Source organism: Hipposideros armiger, unplaced genomic scaffold (assembly GCF_001890085.2).
Source record: "Hipposideros armiger isolate ML-2016 unplaced genomic scaffold, ASM189008v1 scaffold_0, whole genome shotgun sequence".
NCBI lineage: Eukaryota > Metazoa > Chordata > Mammalia > Chiroptera > Hipposideridae > Hipposideros > Hipposideros armiger.
The window spans coordinates 4902568-4924209 of record NW_017731350.1 but is presented as its reverse complement, the minus strand read 5'-3'; the positions used below and the strand labels follow the sequence as shown (position 1 = coordinate 4924209).

At 42.5% G+C, this 21642-nt stretch overlaps 1 protein-coding gene across 1 annotated transcript in view; it reads left to right on the top strand.

Annotated features, from left to right (window-relative positions):
• Positions 1–2545, top strand: part of KLHL29 (kelch like family member 29) — a 65113-nt gene extending 62568 nt beyond the window's left edge. Inside the window, exon 11 of the mRNA XM_019651402.1 lies at positions 408–2545. Within this exon, the coding sequence (XP_019506947.1) occupies positions 408–591 (184 nt within the window). The 3' untranslated portion in view covers positions 592–2545. The remainder of the gene's footprint in view (positions 1–407) is intronic.
• Positions 2546–21642: the final 19097 nt, after the last annotated feature.

Here is a 21642-nt window from a genome sequence, read left to right as displayed (position 1 = left end):
ATTCTGGTGAGTCACGTCCTGGACCTGATCTGAGCGGTAGGAAGGCTCTTGGTGGGCAACTCAGAACCATGCTCAGTAGAGACTCTGAGGAGAGCCGAGAGCCTGTGCACAGAGGCTGTTCATCTCCCAGCCATCTTTAGTGGGTCTGGCAGGTCCTGGGGCACCCAGTATAAATAAGAGTCACCTCCAGCTCGGAGGGTAGTGCAGCATGGCATCCTGCTTGGCTCTAGAGGAAAGGTGTTTTTCTTAGACCAGCTTGGGTCAGAGGGCAAAGAAGAGCAGTGAGATCCCATATGGCTTTTGCGAAAGAGGAGAGGCAGCCTGCAGCAAGACAGGGTATCGAGAATCTAGCTCCAGGTCCGAGGTGGCAGTTCCATGGCTAACGCTCCCTGCGCTTTCCCCGACAGTGCCGTGGTGCTTGATGGCAAGATTTATGCAACTGGAGGCATTGTCAGCAGTGAGGGGCCTGCGCTGGGCAACATGGAAGCCTACGAGCCCGCCACCAACACGTGGACCCTTCTCCCCCACATGCCCTGCCCCGTGTTCAGACACGGCTGCGTGGTGATAAAGAAGTATATTCAAAGCGGCTGACAGCAGCAGAACGCCCACACGAGACTGTGGACAAGTCTGGTGAGGCAAACGCTACTCACAGTGATGGATCTGCAGCAACACCTAGAAGAGGCCGACAGACACAATCACGAAACCCACTGCGTAAACATTCGAATCCTCTCTACATTGAATGTAGAAAATCATCCTCGCCTTTGGGGGGACGGGGGCTGAGCGCTCGGAGCAGCAGGGGCCACCACCAGAGCGACGGGGCCTCTCGGCTCCTGCGGAAGAACCTGCTCTGAACGGAGGGGCTCCCTCTGCCCGGTGCCACAGAGTTCCACATATTTTTCAACTGGGAGAGAGAAGCTGGTTTTTTTCCTTCCTGCAGAGCAAGCTTGACCCCTAAACCACCGCAGATCAGTTATCCTATGACAAAAATCAGGCGTCAGGCTCTCTTGGAATAAGATCAAAGTGTCCTTATCACTTTGATTCCTACTTCTGTTTTTAACCAATCTACACTTCCAATGGCCGAGAGAGAACAAGGGACGATCCTGTGTGGCACGGGCCCCAGAGGCCACTGGTCCCCACCGGGGCTGGAGGGACATGCAGCCACCGTACAGAGGCAGATGTGGCTGCAGCAGCACTGCAGGGGCAGCTCGGGGAGGAGCTGTCTGCCCTTCACAGGTTTTTCTACCATGTTTTTGCTGGAGCAGGACAAGATGATCATGCTAGCTTTCCCTTATCCAATATGAATTATTTAGATTTCCAAGGCATTTTCTTGATACACAGAAGGCTATTTTTAAGTACTGAGAGGAGGAGGCCACGAGAGGGAGAACGGGAATTCCCAAAGCTCTTTGTAGGTAGTGCCAGAGTGGGGCGTTTGCTCTAATTTTTCTATGTGCAGAATAGAGGAGCTCTCCTGGGGGGGGGGAGGGGTAAATGCCCCCGTTTTATTTTTAGAAAAAGTGACTCCCAGACAGCCCCCATAAACGCTGTGCCTCATTAAGGCACTGTGAGAAAGAAAGAAAAAAAAAAGAGATTCTGTTCTAGAAGGAAACACCAGTCCAGCTCCCTCCATGAGGTAAAGCTGAGGACCCAGGCCGGGTGGGAATGGACGCAAGGAGAATAGGCGTCTACAAAGCACAGGAGACTATTTTTGATATTTATAGCTATATATTAAGGCACCGGCCACACGAGCTCTCAGGATGGGTCCAGCCTTCTTAGACGAGCCATGTCAGCCAGGGCCTGAGGGCTTGAGCAGCATCCCTCTCCTTACAGCATGTTCGCCTGAGAAAGGGAAGCCGGGGGGAGGGGACACCACTGTGGCTCCGACGAGACAGACCCTCAGACCTCACGTGGCGATGAGTTTCCACTCCAGGGCAAGAGTGCCGCCGCCACTGCGCTGTTTAGTTGAAGTTGGTACCAAATACACATTCACCATTTTTATATCTGGGACGTCAACTTGCTGTCATTTCACGATAAAAACCATTTATATGGAGACAAGGACAGGACACGCTTTCGTTGTTTCCGTACGCGGTGACACACAATTCCAGTTCTAATGTCGAGCATCAGCTTCTAGCCCTACAAGCGTGGCTCCCACTTGGACAAGATACTGAGCTTCGTTATGCAGTTTTTAATATTATTTATTCTTTTAAAAAGTAATAAGCACAAAACTACATACATTGTATGTCATTTAAAGTATTTATGTCAAACAGGGTGCAAGTGTGAACCCAAGGACTGGAGCACAAATTTCTAACTGCCTGGGGCAGGGCTAATGTTAGCGTTGGTGTGCGTCTGCCTCCAAAGGAGGTGTTAGCGGTCAGCGGGACTCAACACAGATGGCATTGAAATTCCGTTTCTCTCCTCATCTATCACACTGGAGCAAAACTGGCTATTTCTGTGAATGATATAAAACAGGGTTCTCTGTAATGGTATTGTACATAGTATATGTTTATTGTTCTTGTTATATTATAATAAATATATTTATAGATCTAGACTCGGAAGCCCATGCAATGTTTTTGTGTGCCGCCGTCCGTGCCTCAGGGATGGGAGACCCCAGGGTAGGCCTGTTCTTCCTCATACATCAGCTGTCTGGGCTCTTACAGACTTTAATGCAGGTCTTGCTGATGAGAAAGAATGGGACTCCTTAGCAAGGGAACGTATAGAGCTGAAAGGAAGCTAAGAAGAAAGGGTGATTAAAGGTCAAAGTTGAAAGGTACTTGCAAACACTCTGGACTTGACCTGGGGCTCTTCCTTAGGTTGTAAGCGCGCTTATTACACTTGTGCAGCTGAAAGCTTCCATATTCGCTTCCCACGGTCTAACGCCTGTGCCTCGGATCCTTTTGGGGGGGGGGGGAGGACTGTGCCAAAGCTACATGGCAACTCCAACTCATTGGCCTGAGAAGAAACACAGCATGCTTCCTCCAGGAAGAACAAGGTGTGATTTCTATCCTAGCATTCAGTCAAGGTGGCTTCCCTGCCTTCTTCAGTCACGCCTGAGGCTGTTCTCAAACATGTCACATAGACAGACTTTGCTCTGCTAAGAGTACTGGTGCAAGGCTTGCCAGGGTGGAAATGGAGGTCACCAGATAGGATTGCCCACCCTCTTGCAGGGAAAGAAGTTTAGATTAGTAGGACAAGGTAGACTTACAAGCATTACCTAATCCCCAAATCTCATCAAGACTGAGTGTCTCCTTGCAAGAAAGAAATCTGGGCCAGGGTAGGTGGGAGTGGGAGTCAGAGAACTTGGCTGAGGCCTTATGATGAAGGAAACATACACTCGCCAAATAAAAACCTGCAATGATAGCTTCAGAAACATCAGTCCTAGATGAAGAATGTCTCGCAGATTCTAATTGCGAAGCACTGAAATTATATAACCTGTTATGAAAACCGGGCAATAGTTTTGTCAACTTCTTCTTTATCTACTCTGTTTCCCAAAACCAATGTTCTCTGGGTCTATGAAGAGCTGTGTACTTTTGACTTAACTCTGGGATGGTAAAAAAAAAAAAAAAAAAAAATTAGGTTTTACCATAAAAGACGTGTCCACTATATTAGGAGCCCAAGTAACCATAGGGAGTGTCTCTTGTTGGCCTCGAGGTACTATCATCAGACCTGGCATGGATAGTGACGAAGTCCACTGTGACAACCACAAATGGAGATGGATCACTGTGTGTGTGTGTGTGTGTGTGTGTGTGCACGTGCATATGTGTGAATTTTTTTTAAAACTCATAGCCAAAAATAAGTCAGGAAAAGCATTTGCAGTCCACACGACACAGAATATTTTTACCAAACAGCCCATGTAATTCAATAAGAAAATGTTAAGTGATTCCAACTGTTAAATAAGTTATAAACAGACCTGACAAAGAGGAGACATTGCTAGTAAACATTCAACAAAAAAGTTCAACACTGGTAATTATTAAATAAGGAAACTTAAAATAATAAGGTTACATCATTCCCTACTAAATTGGTTTACCAAACCTAAAAACCTAAAAAGGGTGGGCGAGGACTTCAAGTCCTGATGAGAAGTGGTGAACCTTCTGAGTAGCGCCAAAGACTTTGTAAACTGAAATGGCCTTTTAGAAAGCAATGTGGCAGGCGCCGTGTATCAACAGACTAAAGAGTCCCTGACCCAGGTTATCCACCTCTGGGCATCCCTGAGGAAATAATACCAGCTGTGGGTGAGTCCCAGAAGAATAACCAGCTCCCATGAATTGACACACATTATATGTCAGACACCATGCTAAGCACTTAAAGCATGGAATCCTCACAATTCTAAGAGCCAGGTACTAAAGACACACAACAATACAGAGAACATTGTAAGAGAGAAAAAGCATGATTCATCTTGGTATGTGATCATGGTTACATAAACTATATATATAAAGATACGTAAAATATGTACATAAAAGTGATAGGTTCACAGGCATAAAACTACTAATTAATTGCACTGATGGAATTATGTATGGGCAATTGTTCTTCCCTCTTCTCCAAAATGTATAGAAAGCGATGACATTAATTTTATAATAAAGATATACATCTTTTAAATAGGGAATGAGGGGCAGAAAGTCATCTTCCCACTACGGTCTGAGAAATTCTCAAAGATCATTTCCTACTTCGGGCACCACAGCAATGGCGATGTCAGAAAGAGTTCAGAATAAAGTCACCAAGAATTACACATACTCAAGAGGCTCCAAGATGGCGGGTTAGATAAACGCTGGGCCTGCCTCCTCCCGTGACCACTTTAAAATTACAACTAAATTACAGAACAATCAACCCAGAGAACCATCTGAAGTCTAGCTGCACTGAAGTTTTATAAATAAGGAAATAAAGCAGCAGCCACATCGAGACTGTGAAAGGAAAAGAATTATACATAAGAAAATGATGGCCAGTAATAACCAAGATTTTTTTTTTTTCAACCTAAAGGCTAGGGGTGAATGGATTCTATCTTTCATTCAGTGCATGAAGATTTTCATGAAAAGAGACGAACATCAAAACTCCTCTGTGTTCTTGGAAGGTCAGGTAAGATGAAAAGGGCAATAATGAAGGAGGAAAAATTCTAGTTCTACATAAGGATACATGCATTAGTACTGAAGCTCGAATGAGTTACCAAGATCCTTGTGAAGGGCTTCTCTAATTAAACCTTGGGAATACATTTATATAACATAATTACACACTATCTCATTTTATCCTCTGTTACCCTAAAAGGCCCAAGGCATCATCTTTACTCTTTAAGAGGAAACAGTGTCAGAAAAGTTAAGTGACTTATGCAGTAATAGCTCTGCCATGCCCCAGTGTTCTCCACACACGATCGCATTTAACCCTCTCAACAGTCCTGCAGAGGATGGTAATCCCCACTGCACAGGTGAGGCCACAGGTTAAGCAGAAACTTCATCTAAGGCACATCAGTCTTCAGACCCAGCTCAGTTAAACACCAGAGGGCCTGTGCTCCATCCCATGGCCTCTCCAAGCCTGTCTGGAGTAGCGTAGCCCTTATGACTCCCAAACTAAGGCTCCTGGGGTGACCAGTTAGCTCAGTTGGTTACAGCATGGTGCTGATAACACCAAGGTTGCTGGTTCGATCCCCGCATGGGCCACTGTGAGCTGTGCCCTCCTTAAAATAGTCAACTATGCCATTGTAGCATGAAAGCAATGTGTAACCAATGACCATGGCTGTTGCCCAATAAAATTTAAAAAGAACACACACACAAAAACACTAAGGCTCCTTTCTCCTCCCCAACCTATCTCAGAAACCAGTAATAAAGAGAATTCTGTAAATTTGATAGACATTCAGCTCCGTGTTAGACACAGTCCACTTTAGAAGCAATTTTTGAAATGCCGGTAAGAGTCTCAGCAACACACTGGCTTCCTCCGGCTGAAGACTTGGCTTTGCACAGGAAACTTGGGTCTGGTGGAATGAGAGTCCACAAAAATGTCAGACCACCCATTGCTGTCTCATTTGAAACTCCTCCTGTGAGCCTTCACTGAGCTATGAACTCGTAAGGAGTTCCTAACATTCCTGCCGACCACACTGGGAGAGTAAAGGAGAGACTAGCACCTGACCCTGGCTGCACCATCCTCGGACCCAAAGGGAGTATCATGACCTTGGCATCCCAGGAGATAGAAGGTTAAAGTGTTTCCCCACCTGGGTCAAGGAGCTGACTAAAATGAGTACCCAACTGCAAGAAGTCGGCCTTTGCCACATGATGGCACAAAGAAGATAATCCAAAAATCTGTGTTCGCCTTCCCAAATTTATAATCCGTGTGCTCTGTTGCCCTCTATGTGACATTTGGCAAGTCACTTGGATGTCTTTCCTCGTGAAAGGTGAGGACAGCCTTTGAGTAGCTCCTACGAGGTCAGTAAGGTTACATTTTCTGCAGGCAAGGGCCATGTCCCCTTATCTTCCCCCACAAAACACCTCGCCATGTTAAGTAGTGACAGGTTACCCAAACTCTATGGGGCAGCATGACAAATGTTTTCAGCTATGAAAGGTTTAAAGGCGAAGCGACAACTCTGCACTGCTTTAGCCATCCCTAACGTGACTACAGAAGCAATGGTTTTCGTTACAGGGTTTTATTTGCCACGTGTACAGAATTCCTTCGTCCTTGGTGAAGCTAGCCACTGCTCAAGTGCAAACGTGGGCATCAGAGGGCCCGGCACAGCACTGTCTCCCCAGGGTTTCGGCCCCGTGACTTCACATCCCTGTCGGTAAGAATCCGTCCTGAGGCGCCTCAGGTCACCCCTCCATTCTCTACATGCCTTTCTAGCTTCACTGCCTTCTTTTAAGCCCTTATCACACCTCACCTTAGTTGCTGCTACAACCTCTTTTTTATGGTTATTTTTTAAATAGCAGCTTTATTGACATATGATAAAAGTCGCCCTTTTAAAAGGTACATCTCAGCGGTTTTAGTAGATTCAGAGTTGGGCAGCCATCACCACTATCTAACTGCAGAGTATTTTTATCATCTCAAAAAGAGCCCGTGCCCATCAGCAGTCACTCCCCATTTCCCCTGCTCCAGCACATGGCAAACGCTAACCTGCTCTCTGTCTCTGTGGGTTTGCCGATTATGGACACGTCATATAAATGCAATCAAACAATAGGTGGTCTTTTGGTCTCTGGCTTCTTCCACGTAGCATAGTGTTCTTCAGGTTCATCTATGTTGTAGCATGAATCAGTACTTCATTCCTTTTAATGGCCAAATAATATTCCACTGAACTGGTATATTAAATGGAGATACATGTATCTCACATTTTGAGTATCCATTCATCAATTGATGGACATTGGGTTGCTTCCATGCTCTAACTATTATGAATAATGCTGCTTTAAACATCTGTATACAAGGTCTTGAGACTAAATTTGGGAAATGCTGGGTTTAACAAGATTAAACAGCTTTCTTTATTATAGAACTTATAGAGTCAAAAACAGACTAACATTCATCCTAGCTTTACTAAAGTGTGGATACATAAGGTAGTGTTTTTCCAAACTTATCTAGCCACAAATTGTCCCCCCTCCCAAATCTAGAAAACTTCTCTTCTCTTCTAAATTATGATACAAGCTCAAATGGTCACGTGGGGTCCTGGGGTCAGTACATTCTGCCCTTCATCTTTGAAAGAAGCACAACAGAAAGTAAAAATAACATTGGGAAAGATTCAGAAACAAATTCTAATTTAGAATTCCCAAAATATTTCTTAAGGAAAATTGATACATTTTTTATATGGTAGCAAAAGAAATAAAATCAATATTCTTTAAAGTCAACAAAATCCTTTTTCTGAAATACAGCAAAATGTTTCACTGCAATTTTCTAAGTCCCCAAAACACTAGTGTCTTCTACTGTAATATTAAAAACTTGAAAAAACTGAAATAAACAGTCAGTCACACAATAACCGCTCTACACAACTACAATACCCAACCCACACATCCTATGACAGTTGCAAACGTGCGACCTGACATTTTCTGAGAAGACTCTTGGGTGTTTTGTACTTTATTAATTTTGAACGACATGACAATCTTCTCAACAAGTCCACTGCAGCAGAGAAGAGAGAAATCAATCACTGTCCCATTGATAGTTAAAATTCAAAAACTGCAGCATTAATTCCAGCCTTCTCATTAAAACATCATAGTAAAACATTAAAATATGCTATTTAATATTTGTGTTAATAATGAGAAAAAGTTTCATCAATTCCAGCTATAAGATCTTGACTATGTGGGGGGAAAAAAGAAGCTTTTTAATGATCTTTTGTGCTGTTGTTTCTGTAAAGATATATTTAAGTTCAAACAATGTGGAAATTAGTGTAAAGAAACATTTCAAAGATGTGAAACTGATTTTTTACAGTGTGACAGGCAATTATGCCTTTCTTTGCTACAAACTCCATTTTAAACCATCTTATTAAAGAAATTTCTTTATTAAACTATGGTAAACTACAGAGCTGACAGCTTACTGATGTTTCCTTTAAATATGTGAAGTAATTTGAGACTGTTACCACAAATACCTTTATTTCAGTAACATATTAAGTATAATGTTACTTGTGAATTGTCACATTAAAAAAAAACATTGTTTGCAAAGTCTTGTTAAAGTACTTTGCATTCATTAAAATGCTAAAACAGAAATTTGTAATTAATTTCCAGTACTTTCTCAAGGAAAACGTGCTAGAAAGAAAGTAACCATACACAATGTTTAGAAATAATGCAATCTCGTATCAAAATTAATTTTGTTTTGTTGCCACAAGGAGAATATTAGAAAAGCTCTGTACTCTATGTAGATAGCTATAAACACACAACTCAGGCTAGTCATGTCTTTTTTATGAATACTCGTTCCAAAGTTTCCTAAGCCTGTGGTTTTACTTGTGGCTCCTAAGCTCCTGTGACAATACACAATTTTAGAGTAACGCTTACTGATTTGCATTTTGTTGAGAAATTGGTAATTCCAAAGCATTTAATAACTTATAGCAATCAAATACATTAAACCATGCCTGACATGGAACCTTTTTTTTCACCTGTATCTGTTCTACCTAAGAAATCTTCAACTCAGGCCGGCTGAGTGGCTCGTTGGTTAAGAGTTGGCTTGGGAGCATGAAGTCTGAGCATCAGGGCCCTGGTTCAGATCCCACATGGGGCAGTGACGCTGCGCCCTCTACAGCTAAGATGGTGAACAACAGCTCGACTAGAGCTGGGCTGCCGTGAGTCTCTGGCGACGGCGTAGGCTGCAGTGGGGCTGCAGTGAGCTGCCATAAGCTACCGTGAGTGGCTGGGGGCTGCCGTGTGCAGCTGTCCAATGGCCGGCGACTGATCTGCCTCAGCCAGAAAGAGTGCAATGATCACAATACCAACATGGGCCAGTGAAGCAACGTTTCCACAACTAGACTGAAGAACAAAAGGACAGCAACTTGTCTGTTCCCCAATTCCCCAATTTCTCAATGCTGTTCCCTCCCCCAATTCCCCACTAGAAATCTAAAAAAAAAAAAAAAAGAAAGAAAGAAAAGAAATCTTCAACTCTATGCGCTAACAAGTCTCCAGCCAGTACATCGCCATGGCCCGTCACACTCTATTTGCTCTTTAGTTCCATCACAGACATTCAGTTCCTAGGTCCTTCCATGGCCCCTCAAATTAGTAGCTCCACCCTTGTTTCATTTTCATCCATACCCAGGAATGGAATTCCTCTCCCAAAAGTTATCTCAACAACCTATAATATTCTGGTCCTTTAATGGGACCAACAAAGAAAACCTACCATCCTAATTGTAATCCTAATCCAACTATCAGCCTCCTCTGAGGCTTCTTTGAGATGTACCTGCAAGGGGAAAAGCCCCCCATTCACGAAGGCTGGCCCCACCCTCACCTGTGCTCTTGCCTTATTCTCAGTTGTTCCTGAGAGCCCCCTTTCCGTTTCTATCAATTAACAGTCTAAGCCTTCAATTCTCCCCCTTAGATTTCCTACCTGGAAGCCATCACTCTTAGCAGAAGAGCACACCTTTTCCTCAAAAGTAACTGAGGTGGAAGGTGGCAGCAGGGGCGGTACAGTTTTTGTAATCTTCCTGAATTGCCCATTAAAGATAGAGAAACCAGGAAAACATTCAAAGACTCATGGATAACGTCTAACACAAAACTAAATAACAAGGAGCCTCCAGAGCTCCAAACCTCAAGTGGGTGGGCACAAACCACGCACACCCAGGAGAAGGTGTGGTGCATATGTGAGGAAGAAGGTAGAGGCGCTCACTAGCATCCATTGGAACTGAAGACCCCCGCAGGCACTCACTGGAAAGTAGGGTGGGGGCGGGGGGCTCAGCTGAGCAGAGCACTTGACACTGAATGGGGTCTCGGACACCAGTGCTCGGGTGAGTGCAGCCGTCTGTGGTAAGTACCAGCCTTGGAAATTCTCAAAATTGATCAGCCAAAGCCCCCATTTCAGGACCAAGCCCCATACTAAGACAAAAACTACCAGGGACAGAATCTAAACTGAATTGCACAGGGACAAAGAAGAGATCCAAATAAAAGCAGGGGAGAACAAAGTCAGATTTCAGAAAGATACAGTTAAACACTTCACAAAAATAACAGAAGAGAGAGCTCTAGAGCCATGAAATTCAGGCTTCCTTCTAAAAGCGAGAAAAGCAATTTCATATAAAAATGAACAACCAAGGATAGAGGGGAAAATCCCATGTAAATATATTATTTAAAAAACAATTAAAAGAAGACTCCCTATAGGTCTTAAGAGCCCTCCAGAAGATGTGCCTACAAAATACATGAAAAGGACACAAAACACTAATAGAAGAATGTAAGAACAATATAAACCAGAATTAGAGAAACTCACAAAGGGTGTAAAATAACTCAGGAAAAGAATTAGAAAAACATCATTTTAGAAATGTACACTAAACTAGAAAAGAACATAAAAGTTAATTTTTAAAAAAAACACAGAAAATGCCTTAAGATAAATAGAAGCGGGAAAAAGGCAAGACATTTTTTTAAAAGTAACAAAGAAATGAAGAAACTTCTGGTGCTGGTTAAGATTCAGTAAGCATACTCCGCCCTCTCTCCCCCACGGATTACCACTAAAAGTCCTGGACAAAACATATAAAGCAATTATCTCAGGGCTCTGAAAAATAAACAAAGCAGGTGAACCAGGCAGGAAACTCAAAGAATGACCCATATAGTAAGGACTTCCCAGGTTTGCCTTTTATCTCCTGTATCGCCCAGCTCACATTCTAGGGCAGCCAGAGTCCTAGAAGAAAAATGTGCTCTCTAGACTCTCCAGACCCAAACCCAGGTGAACCCCACTAATGAATCAGTCACCTCGCGGTAGCAGTGACAGTAACAGCAAGCATATCCCTAACGGTTCTTTTCTCTCTTTCGAGCCAGACACCAGGAAAGGGAGCCCTTGGGATCCTGAGTGTGTGTACAAAGATCACAAAGAGTCCCAAGCTGGAGGAAAAGGGCCTTTAAATGACAGTAGGAAACCTTGAGTTCCACAAGCATAGAATAGACCCGGATCAACAGAGCAAAGACCCAAACTGCGACACAGAACACACCGCCCTGCTAGACTGGTCCTGGGATGGGAGCTGAAGTAGTTTCCTGTTGCTGCTGTAAAAAAATTGCTGCGAACTTAGTGGCTTAGGACAGCACAAATATATTATCTTATGTTTCTGGAGATCAGAAGTCTAAAATGGGTCTTAGTGGCTATCATCAAGGTGTCAGCAGGCCTGTGTGCCTCCGGGAGGTCTAGGGAAGAATCTGTTTCCTGGCCTTTTCCAGCTTCTAGAGGCTGCCTGGATTCCTTGACCCATGGCCCCTTTCTCCATCTTCAAAGCATATCACTCCAACCTCTGCTTTCATCATCACATCTCCTTTTCCTGACTTTGACCCTCCTGCCTTCCTCCTCTAAGTATCCTTGTGATGACATTGGGCCCACTCAGATAACCCAGGATCATCTCAATACAAAACCTACAAAAAAGCTATTTTTTCAAAAGCAATGTGCAAAGGAGTATCTGGAATAATTCCCTTTTGTGGAAAAAAAAAGGGGGGGGGGCAGAAAATAAGAAAATATATATGTAATTGTTTTGCTTAGCAAAAAATACACCAAAGAAAAACTGGGGAGGCTGATGACCTCTCACAGTGGCAGGCTGAGGACCACTCCACCTCCTAGGCCTTACCATTTTGCAGAATTAAGACTTTTGTAAAGTACGCTACTGTTTTATATACTAAAAACAAAACAAAACAAAAAACGACAAGGATGGGAGGAATCTTAAAATTGATTACGCACACAAAAAAGAACCCAAAAAGAACCTAACTATAGTTTATTTCAAAGAATAACACTGCCAGAATAAATGGAGGTAGAGAAGATTAGCCCAAGTAGCTTTTGAACACACTATTTATACTGTCTGCCATCAGATTAAAGACAAAAAGCATTATAAACAAAATGGGAACTTTATTTAGTAAGTTTGGTGTTTTTTTGCTGGTATGAGTTAACTCTTAGTAAACTGCTTTTTATGTCATTACAAATTTAAAAAATAAATACATTCAGAGTAATGGGAGCCATCATTCTCCTTGTTTGGAAGGAAGTTACATACTGTACACAGAAAGACGAAAGGCTAGGGCAAAAGAAAGTAAAATGATGGGAGAAGTCATACCATGCAAATACTAATAAAAAGAGCTGAAGCCGCTATAATAAGAACAAATAAAGCAGATTCTGAACAAGGACTATTACCAGGGATAAAGAGGACTATTACATAATGATAAAAAGTTCTATTCAGGGCTGGCCAAGTGGCGCGATGGTTAAGAGCTTGCTTGGGACGCCAGAGGGCCCCGGTTCGGATCCCACATATGAGGGCCAGTGACACTGCCCTCTACAGCTAAGATGCTGAACAACAGCTCAACCTGGAGCTGGGCTGCCATGAGTCGCCGGCGATGGTATAGGCTGCACCCCTGCTGTAGTGGGCTGCCATGGGCTGCCATGTGTAGCCAGCAGCCAGCATGAGTGGCCAGCAGCCACAGTGAGCGGCCGTCCAGAAGCCGGTGACTGATCTGCCTCACCCGGGAAGAGCGCAATGATGGTGCCAACTTGGGCCAGTGAAGCAACGTCCTCCACATCTAGACTGAAGAACAAAACGACAGCAACTTGTCTGTTCCCCTTCCCCCAATTCCCCAGCACTGTTCCCATCCCCCCAGTTCCCCAATAAAAAAATCTTAAAAAAAAAATTTCTATTCACCAAAAAGACACAACAATCCTAAATGTGTATACAACCAACCACAGAGCTGCAAGATACAGGAAGCAAAACCTGACAGAACTAAATGGAGAAAGAGAGAAATCTGCAGTTATGCTTGGGAAGTTCAATACTCCTCTCTTAGTAACTGGCACAAGCAGACAGAAAATCAGCAAGGATATAGAAGACCTGAACAACCTTAAAGAACCCTCTATCCAATGAGAACAGAATACACTTTTATTTTTAGGTTGACATAAAACATTAACTGAGAGAGATCATCTGCTAGGTAACAAAACAAACCAGAATAAAATTAAAAGAGTTAAAATCATAGTGTTCATTGGCCACAACAGAATTAAATGAGAAACCAATAACACAAAATCTGAGAAATCCTAAATATTTGAAAATTAAACAATCCATATTTAAATAATCCAGGAGTCAAAGAAGAAGTTTCAAGGTAAAGTAGAAAACATTTTGAAATGGATAAAAAGGAAAATACAACATGTCAAAATGTGTGGGACGCAGCTAGCGAAAGCAGTGCTTATAAATTTTTAGCATTGTTTATGTTAGAAAAGAAAAGAGTCTCAAATAACCTAACCTTTCAGCTTAAGAAACTAAACACAAAACAAGTAGAAGGAATGAAATCAATTTAAGAGCAGAAATCAAAACACTGAAAAGCGTAAACAGAACAAACCGGGGAGGGGAAAAATCCATGAAACTAAAAACTAGTTTTTTTGAAAAGATGAAAAAAAAAAACCAGACTGACTGGTCAAGAAAAAGAAGACAAGACACAAACTGCCAATATCAGCAATAAAAAAAGGGGATACTACTACAGATAGAACAGATGAAAAGCTAACAAAGACTAGATATGTTTGTGTCAAAAGAACTCAGAAGCCAACTTGAAAAGGTTCCCACAGGCCAGAGACGGGGCCCTTGTAGGAGCAACAAGCACAATAATGGCAGTGCAATGCACTGAAATATACAAAATATGTTTAAATCTATGAATTAATAGTAACACCAAGAAAACTCATCCATCACTTTCGGATAGGGAGATCACTCATTTTTAAAGTCGGTTAATAAAAGTAAAGAACCAGGCATTAATACTACCTTTCCTACATGACTTGCTCTGCTGAATAACCAGCTAATAGACAAGGCAATAATAAATGAGCAGGAGTGATTTCATTAGAACTCACCATTTTGCAAACTCTAATGAATTAAGATATCTAGGCATTGAGTATCAATCACGGCTGACATCACAGAAAGAAGGATAACCAGACACTAATGTGCCTCCTAACAGAAGAGCACATTCTCATTTACGAAGCAGTCTTCCAAAAAAACAGTAAAATAAAAACCAGAATTTGATTAAGGCTCTAGATCAGTGCTGTCCAATAGAAACATAACACAAGCCGCATATGTATTTAAGTTTTCTAGAAACCACATTAGGAAGACAAAAAAGGAACTAGGTGGAAATTATTTTTAAATAGATTTAATTTAAGCCAATAGATCAAAGATATTATCATTTCAATACACAATCAATATAAATACTATTAATGAGATCTTTCCTATTATTTTTGGTAATAAATCTTTAAAATAATTGGGCATTTACACTTCCTGCAGATCTCGCTTCGGACTATGCACATTTCGAGTGCTCAGTAGCCATGTGTGGCCCGTGGCTACTGTATGGGACAGCACAGCTCTAGGGCCAAGTACCGATTTATGAGAAATACGGATGACACATGAACACGTTCACCTCACCACAGGGATTCAATCAGCAAAATTCAGACTGGGAAATTCAAAAGGTCAACACCTGATTTCTTCAACAAATGAACCTCAAGGGAAAAGGGAGATTGAGGAGGAATCTGTAGATTAAGAGACTGAAAAGACAAAGAAGGGAAAAAAGGCAGGAAAATGTAAATGGAGTGTTGAGAAATGGATACAGGCAATAAAACTAGAAGAAAAGCAAAAACATCCTTCCCATAAATGTTTGGATAGTGGCTTTATTTGGGTTTTCATTGGAATGAAGCACATGGAGAGCTTCTGGGTTGGCTGACAGTGTTCTTTTCTTTGGGTGGTGGTTATTCATGATATGTTTGTTTTAAGCAGTTTGACAATAAAGAGGTGTAAATTCAGTCAGTAAATATGTGATGGGAAAGTGTGACATAACCCGGGTATTCATTTCTTAACCTGCACAGCAGCCCGCCCCACTGTCCAGGCTGTAGACACGTTTATCTAAAAGGACCGCTGGATCTGGGCGTCAGAAGGTCTAAAACGCCGCCTTCGCTCCAGGTTTGCCGCTCTCTCCTGTGCATTCTCAGTCACCCAGGCAGAAGAGGCCCAAGGGCGAGTCCAGGCTCCTCCCTTATCCTCACCCCCAAGTCCAGTCCCTGGGTCCTAATGATTTCACCTCTACAGTTTGGAGAAACTGTCCCTTTCTCACCATCCCGTCCACAGCTTCCCAAGCTCAGGCCTACAGCCTCTCACCTGGAAGAGAAGAAAGGCATATCAAGTCCTTGTTAACGCCTAACACTACTTTTTTCTTTTCTTTGCTTTGCTTTAGAATAAAGCACACTAAAAATGTCCGTAGTCTGCCTCTATTTCTGTGCCTTTGTTTTTCTGTTCCCTCTGCCTGGAATGTTCTTCCCCATTTTTTTTTTATTTTTACTACATTCCTTCATTTTTTGAGATGCTGTTAAGATGTCATAGCCACCACAGAAACCGTTCATGAATTCCTAGGTGGGTTATCTACGGTCCTCCATCTACGCTCCAATAGCATCTCAGCTAAACCATCATCACTGCACTTTCCTAATTAAAAATACAGTAAAACCTTGGATTGTGAGTAACTTAGTTTGCGAGTGTTCTGCAAGATGAGCAAACATTTCTAATACATTTTAATGTGGTAAATGAGCGATGTCTTATATGAGTAGTTTGTTTCCAGAACGAATTATGCTCGCAAACCAAGGTATTACTGTATTTTCTTTTCACATGTCTTCTGCTGAATAGTTATTTCCAAGGGCAGGGATGGTTTTACTTAGCTTTGTAACCCCAGTACCTAATACATACTTGGCATGCAATAGGTAGTTAACATTACCTTGTTGAAAGGAAGTATTTTCCAGTTTGTATATTCCTGTCAAACTAATATTTCTAAAATTCCATTCTCATCATGTCATGGTGCTGTTCAAAGACATTCAAGGGTTGTTGTATAATGAAATAAAAAGATCTTCAGCCCGGTCTTCCACAAGACCCCAAACTACGTTATGTAGCTTTATCTTCCACCACACTTTCTTACTGACATCATTGATTCTAAATTGCTCAGTCTTCCAAACCAACTTTTTTACCCCATACCTCCCCAAACCATTACAATCCATAAAACTGTTGGCCTTTCAAATTCAATACTTACATCGCAACTCACTAGCAATGAGCCCGTAATACTGCATGATGTTAAAAAAATAATTGTTGTAATGGATACCTGAATGGAATGGTCACACTCCTAAAACTTCCGTATCTCCAGCAGATAAACAGTAGGAGAAAAGCCAAAATAACTTCTTGTTTAACTTATGAAAGACATCACATATGTAAGAAAAACACTACACTGTTTTCCGCTTTGCTCACCTTTTCATCTCCGGTCCAGCCCCTCCTTCCTCTTGGCTTGAAGCTCGTTGGGGCTGGGAGGGAAGAATCAGGACTCCTTTCCCTGAACTGCGCAGCTTCTGGTTATCAAAACACTAACCTGAAAAAGTTCTAGCTCGCCAGAATTCCAGGAAGAAATAGAAATTCCAGTAAGAAATAGAAATTCCAGTAAGAAAATCAGGTGTCTTTTGACCTTTGCCTTTCAGACTTGCCCCTTTAGCCATTTAATGGTAAGACCATTAACCCAAGTGGTCCTACACAGACCAGTCATTTCTGTTTCTAGAACAAGAGGTGCTGTCAAGAAAACAGTTGGCATTAACAGTAGTCAAAGAAAAGAGAAAGCCTGACTCCATCACCTCCAAGCACTCTGAAAATGACTGTTGCTCCTAAAGGGGTGGAGGCGGGTAGGGAAGCCGTCAATGCAAAATCTTCCCCAAAAATCTTTAATTCCTTCTGAGATCTTGTATCTCATATACTGGCCTAATGAAAGGAAAATAAGGTTAGGAGGGCAACGGTGGGAGCAAACAAAAGGAATGCATGTAAATATTTTTAAAATCTCAAAATCATTTGTAAAAATAATCTAAAAACGAAGGCATTCCTGCTAAGAGATATCTATTGGGATAACCAAACAAACTGCAGTTTCAAGTCAGTTCTTAAAAGAGAGAATGGTGTTAAAGTAGATAACATTTTCAACTTTGTATTTATTATTGCTAATCTATACAGCTCCATCAGGTGGTCTGGCTGGATGGCCTCCTAAGGGAGCCCCAATGTTACTCTTTACCTTTTTTCCTGTTGGGCTGATGGTTACTTCCCAGAGAAGGCTTTGCTACTTTGCTATCTGGAAATTCTTGCCCTATGTTCTATAAAAGCAGCTTCTTAGTCCCCAGTCTTAAATATGAGCAGAGAGCAAAGAATTACCAACCATTTGGGGGAAAGCTGTAATACTATACAGAGGCCAAAATAAATAGGAAAAGCAACTGAAAGGTCAGGTTCTATGCAGGAAGAAGGAAAACTAAGAAAAGATAATAATTACTAATATCCTCAGAGAGATGAGCCAATTTTGCATCCATGAAACGAGAGCAAAATGATACTTTAAACATCAAGACAACGAAAATAGCTCTTGAAAATGCAATACAAAAATAAAAACCGGGAAGGAAACAGAATTTAAGAGAACCGTCTAGGAGGGCCAATATCTGAATGAACAGTGGTTCTAGAAATAGAGAAAAAGAAAAAGGTGAGCAAATCATAAAGAAGTAACTTAGGAAATTTTCTCAGAACTCAAGGACATGGGCTCCAGAGTGGGGAGGCTTAGAGTCTAACACAGACCCCTCCAACAGACATGTCTGTGAAATTCCAGAACATGTCTGTGGAATTTCCATCAGGGCAAAAATGAAGATTCTAAAAGCTTTAGGAAAGAAAAACAAAATCAGCAAAGTGGGTCAGGAGCCAGAATAGCACCGGACTTCTCAACAGCAACACAGGATATAAATGACAATAGGAAGAGAAAGGTAAAGAATGCTAGTGGGGGCCGGCCGGGTGGCTCTTTGGTTAGAGCACGTGCTCTAACAACAACAACAAGGTTGCTGGTTCGATTCCCCTATGGGATGGTGGGCTGCCCCACCCCCACCCCCCACAACTAGATTGAAAGCGGCGACTGGACTTGGAGCTGAGTTTGCGCCCTCCACAACTAAGACTGAAGGACAACAACTTGACTTGGAGCTGATGGGTCCTGGAAAAAACACAATGTTCCCCTTCCCCAATTCCCCAACATTGTTCCCTTCCCCAATTCCCCAATAAAATCTTTTTTTAAAAAAATGCTAGTGAAGGAAGGTCCCAAGAAAATGGCTATGCAAGACGTAAGTACACACCAACGCAAAATTGGAGAAGGTTAGAATGCTCCAGGAGAAATTTTCCCAAGAAGATGAAATGCTAGAATACCTTCTATGTTTGAAGGCACTAAGCAGGCAGCTGGAATGCTGGGAATGAATGTAGGGACAAAGTAGCAGCTAACCCATAGAAAGTTAGGCAAACAACAACGAAGGCTGTTCTTAAAAAATAGTATCCAGAAAAGGAAAACTAATCATAGCATACTAAACACCTCAGTTGTCAGTAGTTTTTACAATAATGTAAATACTGAATAATGATCTAATGAAAATTATAACCAACTGGGAGGATGAGAAAACAAGAAACGTGGGTGTGTGTTGGGGACGGGTGACTTATCTCTTCCATGGTAGGAAATCAAAGGATAACAGCAGGGCCGACCGAGTGGCACGTTGGTTAAGAGCTGGCTTGGGACACCAGAGGGCCCCGGTTCAGATCCCACATATGAGGGCCAGTGACACTGCCCTCCACAGCTAAGATGCTGAACAACAGCTCAAAATGGAGCTGGGCTGCTGTGGGTCACCGGCAATGGCATAGGCTGCAGTCCCCTTGCTGCAGTGGGCTGCCATAAGCTACCATGTGTAGCCAGCAGCCAGCGTGAGCGGCCAGCAGCTGCAGTGAGCTGCCATCCAGAAGCCAGTGACTGATCTGCCTTGCCTGGGAAGAGCACAATGATGGTGCCAGCCTGGGCCAGTGAAGCAACGTCCTCCACAACTAGACTGAAGAACAAAAGGACAGCAACTTGTCTGTTCCCTTTCCCCCAATTCCCCAGCACTGTTCCCATCTCCCCCGTTCCCCAATAAAAAAAATTTTTTTTAAAAGGATAATGGCAAAAACTGGAAAACAGAAAAAGTAGCCATATAAAAATATTATGTAGTTACACAGACTCATACTAAAATAATGTTTCAAGTGTAGAAAACAATTGGTTCTGAGGAAAAGCATGTATTTCCAACTTAAATATATATTTAAATTTTAAAGCAAAATGTAAAAAAGTAATCCCACTTGTGTACTTTTTTTAAACTCCCAAACCATTTTTATGGATACAAATATAATAGTTGTAATAATCAGTGTAGAAATGACTACGCCTTCCTGGGCACTTCCTGTGTGTCTGGTCCTGTTCTATCTGCTTTTCTGGTGCTGACTCAAGTACATATTCCTCACAATAACCACTGTGGGCTTGCTGCTATCACTGTCCCCGTCTTACAGATAAACAGATGTGCAGAGGTAAACTAGCCTGCTGCACGTCACACAGCCAAAAGGAACAAAAGTAGGATGAAACGCAGTCTGGTTCAGTAACCATACTATTACCTTCTCCAGTCATGGATTAAAAACGCAGACAGGAAAATGTTCATCAGTCATGAGAGTGGATGCCTCTGAAGAAGAAAGAAAAGGAAGGGGACTGGGGTGGGGTGGGGTGGGGTGGGGTGGAAAGAGAGTTTAAACCTTACCTAGAATTATTTTTTTCCTTTAAAGAAAGAACTGAAATACGAAAAACTGCTCCAGATGGTGGGAACATGCACATTGTATTATTCTCTGTAGTATTCTATAGTTGTTTAAAAAAAACTTTAGTAGGGGAGAAAAACCTGAATAAGGGCAAATGAGTTTATTATTAACCTTAATGACAGATCATTTAAGAGTCCACACAAGACAGAATCCCAGCTAACGCTCATTAGCTGAGTAACCCTGAGCAAGCTGCTTCGCCAGCTCTGTATTTCAGCTTCCCCTCCTGTTACGTGGGACAACCAACAGTACCTATCCCATAGAGATGCTGTGATAATTAAATGGTTAATTCTTCAAGCAGTACGTAGCACTCAGAAGTTGGCTGCTACTATTCCTACTACAGCACTTGTCATCCAAGCACTGGCCACTATTAGATAACATCTTGCTTATTCTTTGCCCGCTAAATTGTAAGCTCCCAGAGGACCACAACCTTGCTGCCGTCCTCAGCGATAATTCCACTGCCAAGAACTGTGCTTGGCAAGTGGCAGCTGCTCAAATAACTTGTTAAATAAGTGTGACCTGTGGTGATGCGGAGCTGCTGTCCTTTCCCCTGAAGCTGTCAAGCTTTTTCACTTCACGTCCGGGTCTATGCTTCTGTGGTTCTTCCTGCCTGGAGGGCCTTTCCCATGGTGGTGCTTCAGCTCAGGCGTCAGGTGTCCCAGGAAGGCTTCCCTGAGGTTGGGCTACGTGCTCCTCCTCTGGACACCTAGGGTGCCTCACGCATAGCTCAACTATAACACCTGCCACATGATACTGAATGTCTGTGTACCCATTACACTGAATGTTTGTGTCTGTGTACCCCATTATACTGAATGATTTTGTGTCTGTGTACCCCCACAAGAAGCAATCAAGCATAGTGATTAGGAGCCAGGCTGCCTGCATTTGAATTCTAGCTGTGTGACTGGGCAAATTTCTGTTTCTTGGCCTCTAAAATGGGGGTAATAATAACACCTATCTCTTAAGGTCCTCACAGGATTAAAAAAGTTTGTATTTGTCTTTGTAAAGCACTCAGAACAGTCCCCAGCACCCAGCAAATGTGACATACCAGGTGTGATCAAAAGAAACAGTGAATGCTTAAAATTTAAAAAATTTATTACAGTAAAACACACATTGCCATCATCCCCCCTCACTTCAAACACACTTATCCCATCGTTCTAGCCACTTTCTGAAGCAGTTCTGGAAGTCCTCTTTCGTGTCTTTACTTCGTCCTCCATCATGACAATGCTCCACGTCACACATCATTTCTGGTACAGCAATTTCTGTCAAATGAAAACATTACGGGGCCGGCCGAGTGGCTCAGTTGGTTAAGAGCTCGCTCAAGAGTGCGAGCTCTGAGCAACAGGGTCGCCGGTTCGATTCCCGGCCCGAGCTGAGCTGCCACTGAGCTGCCAACAGGTGGCAAGATA